This window comes from Poromitra crassiceps, assembly GCF_964638095.1.
Source record: "Poromitra crassiceps genome assembly, chromosome: 1".
Lineage (NCBI taxonomy): Eukaryota > Metazoa > Chordata > Actinopteri > Beryciformes > Melamphaidae > Poromitra > Poromitra crassiceps.
In genome coordinates, this window is record NC_139623.1 from 92,476,545 (window position 1) to 92,480,274 (window position 3,730).

The 3,730-nt window shown below is 46.8% G+C and overlaps 1 protein-coding gene across 1 annotated transcript in view; it reads left to right on the forward strand.

The window, feature by feature from the left end:
* Positions 1–675: 675 nt before the first annotated feature.
* LOC310784965 (glycerol-3-phosphate dehydrogenase 1-like protein) overlaps positions 676–3,730 on the forward strand; it is a gene marked incomplete at its 5' end in the record, with an annotated part of 33,157 nt that continues 30,102 nt past the window's right edge. The window contains one exon of the mRNA XM_083645979.1: positions 676–747. Coding sequence (XP_083502105.1) covers positions 676–747 — 72 coding nt within the window. The remainder of the gene's footprint in view (positions 748–3,730) is intronic.

Genomic DNA, 3,730 nt, shown 5'->3' on the forward strand with positions numbered 1-3,730 from the left:
CATATAAGTAGAAGCCAGGACCAAGCTGAATGAAACCAGCTGTTGAAAATGCATGCATCAATCAATCAATCAATCAATCCCAAACATTAGGGTATATCTAGAACAGACAGAGTGGCCAACAGGTACCAAGAACCTACATAACAAATAAATAAGATGACCACATAGCTAATCAGAATACATCGACATGACTGATTAAATCACTCACAGATCCTAAAAGAAATAAATCTGTGAAAAGGAATTCAAGTATCAAGACACAAACATATAAAAAGAAGTAGATAAATATGGACAACTGTAGATATATACAAGTGTCACTCTGTATAAACGGTATCTGCCACGAAAATATAAGTAATACTGAAAACACATATTAGAAGTAGCCTATGAAAGAAATATAAGAAAAATATAAGAAAGCACCCTCAGTCTACACCTGCTTGACAGAAGCAGATAACCCATCTCAAAATGTGTAAGCATGACCAATCACATATCAAACATGGGATCACAACACTTATAAGAAACAAGAGAGCAATAATTCTTCATTTAAGCCCTAAGTTGTACCACTTGATGTTGGTTAAAAATGAAGTACACTTCATTTAAGGTTTAATGTGTAATGAGTGTAATGAGTCACATGACCAGAGTTTAGTTAAGGGCGTGACCGTGGCATTTTGGGTCAGAACGAATATGGCTGCTGCAGAGGAAAGACGTACAGCACCAATCTACACCATTCTGCACGTGGTTCAAAAGGCGCAGACGGTAAATGTCTTTCATTTTGTCTATATTTGTGTAAAAGGTCTGTTAATGTGATTTTGTCATTGCATAAACGATGTGAAACGATGTAAGCAATTGTATTTGATTTCAGCACATTTCAGTTGTGGTAACATGTTGGACATGTATAATTGCTGGAGAGACTTGGAATTGACAAAATCGTTTTTGTTCTTCAGTTTTCACGGTGTCTGCTGATTGTGTCTGCTGACACAGAGAGAGAGAGAGTGTCAGCTGGCAAAGAGACAAAAGAGAGAGAAATAAAATCGTCAAAAGACATCAGTATGAAGCGTGGCCATCATTTCTAAGATACATTGAACCAGTGTAGTAACACACAGTACCTTGCTTGACTTTAAATTTTCACAGATGTGGACTAGGTCATCTCCATATCAATGTGCTTTTGCAGCCGACCGTATATCACTGTGCTGCTGTGTCCTTGTTCCAGATCAGTGATTCTACGACCAGCAGCTCTAAGTCGCTCTGTCGCTCTGTCGGGTCGTCCACAAAAAGTTCACCACCCTTTAGTGGGCATAGTTTTCACCCTAGGAGGCTGAAATCCGGCACGGAGGTCAAATGTGCAAATGTGTGTGTGCGTGTGTGTGTGTGTTCATCAGTGGAGGCTGGTGAGCTTGGCAATAGGGGAGGACGCTCACAGAGTGAGAACAACAATAAACAACCCCCGACAGAGTGAGAACAACAATATACAACCCCCCCTGACAGAGTGAGAACAACAATAAACAACCCCCCCCCCCCCGACAGAGTGAGAACAACAATAAACAACCCCCCCCCGACAGAGTGAGAACAACAATAAACAACCCCCCCCCGACAGAGTGAGAACAACAATAAACAACCCCCCCCCCGACAGAGTGAACAAGAATAAACAGCCCCCCCCCCGACAGAGTGAGAACAACAATATACAACCCCCCCTGACAGAGTGAGAACAACAATAAACAACCCCCCCCCCCGACAGAGTGAGAACAACAATAAACAACCCCCCCCCCTGACAGAGTGAGAACAACAATAAACAACCCCCCCCCCCGACAGAGTGAGAACAACAATAAACAACCCCCCCCCGACAGAGTGAGAACAACAATAAACAGCCCCTCCCCACCCCCCCCCCCCCCGACAGAGTGAGAACAACAATAAACAACCCCCCCTGACAGAGTGAGAACAACAATAAACAACCCCCCCTGACAGAGTGAGAACAACAATAAACAACCCCCCCCGACAGAGTGAGAACAACAATAAACAACCCCCCCCAACAGAGTGAGAACAACAATAAACAGCCCCCCCCCGACAGAGTGAGAACAACAATAAACAACCCCCCCCAACAGAGTGAGAACAACAATAAACAGCCCCCCCCGACAGAGTGAGAACAACAATAAACAACCCCCCCCCCAACAGAGTGAGAACAACAATAAACAGCCCCCCCTGACAGAGTGAGAACAACAATAAACAGCCCCTCCCCAGACAGAGTGAGAACAACAATAAACAGCCCCTCCCCCGACAGAGTGAGAACAACAATAAACAGCCGCCCCCCCGACAGAGTGAGAACAACAATAAACAACCCCCCCTGACAGAGTGAGAACAACAATAAACAGCCGCCCCCCCGACAGAGTGAGAACAACAATAAACAACCCCCCCTGACAGAGTGAGAACAACAATAAACAACCCCCGACAGAGTGAGAACAACAATAAACAACCCCCCCTGACAGAGTGAGAACAACAATAAACAACCCCCGACAGAGTGAGAACAACAATAAACAAGCCCCCCTGACAGAGTGAGAACAACAATAAACAACCCCCGACAGAGTGAGAACAACAATAAACAACCCCCGACAGAGTGAGAACAACAATAAACAACCCCCGACAGAGTGAGAACAACAATAAACAACCCCCCCCCCCGACAGAGTGAGAACAACAATAAACAGCCCCCCCCGATAAGGTGAGAACAACAATAAACAACCCCCCCCCCGACAAAGTGAGAACAACAATAAACAACCCCCTGACAGAGTGAGAACAACAATAAACAGCCCCCCCTGACAGAGTGAGAACAACAATAAACAGCCCCCCCCCCGACAAGGTGAGAACAACAATAAACAAGCCCCCCCCCCCGACAGAGTGAGAACAACAATAAACAAGCCCCCCCCCCCGACAGAGTGAGAACAACAATAAACAGCCCCCCCTGACAGAGTGAGAACAACAATAAACAGCCCCCCCCCCGACAAGGTGAGAACAACAATAAACAAGCCCCCCCCCCCGACAGAGTGAGAACAACAATAAACAAGCCCCCCCCCCCGACAGAGTGAGAACAACAATAAACAGCCCCCCCTGACAGAGTGAGAACAACAATAAACAGCCCCCCCCCCGACAAGGTGAGAACAACAATAAACAACCCCCCCCCCCCGACAGAGTGAGAACAATAAACAACCCCCCCTGACAGAGTGAGAACAACAATAAACAGCCCCCCCCCCCCCCGACAGAGTGAGAACAACAATAAACAGCCCCCCCCCCCCCCCAACAGAGTGAGAACAACAATAAACAGCCCCCCCCCCCCCCCCCCCAACAGAGTGAGAACAACAATGAAGCTGCAGCGATCACTGCCATGATACAAACACGTCCCTCTCCACGGCTCAGCTCGCTCTGACAGAATTGGAAATGAAAGCCGAGATCAGGGCTTTTTGAAAAATAGATATGTTTTGATGAGGGCTTTGAGATTCAGACGATTCAGACCACACACACACACACACACACACACACACACACACACACACACACACACACACACACACACACACACACACTTCTCTCTTTCTCTCTTCACACCACCCAAGGGTTCCTGACTGTATGAGTCAACTGTATGAGTGGGTGTGAGCGTGCGCGCGTGTGTGTCTGTGTGTGTGTGTGTGTGTGTGTGTGTGTGTGTGTGTGTGTGTGCGTGCTTGTATAGTTATCTAGTGAGGACCAATTTCAG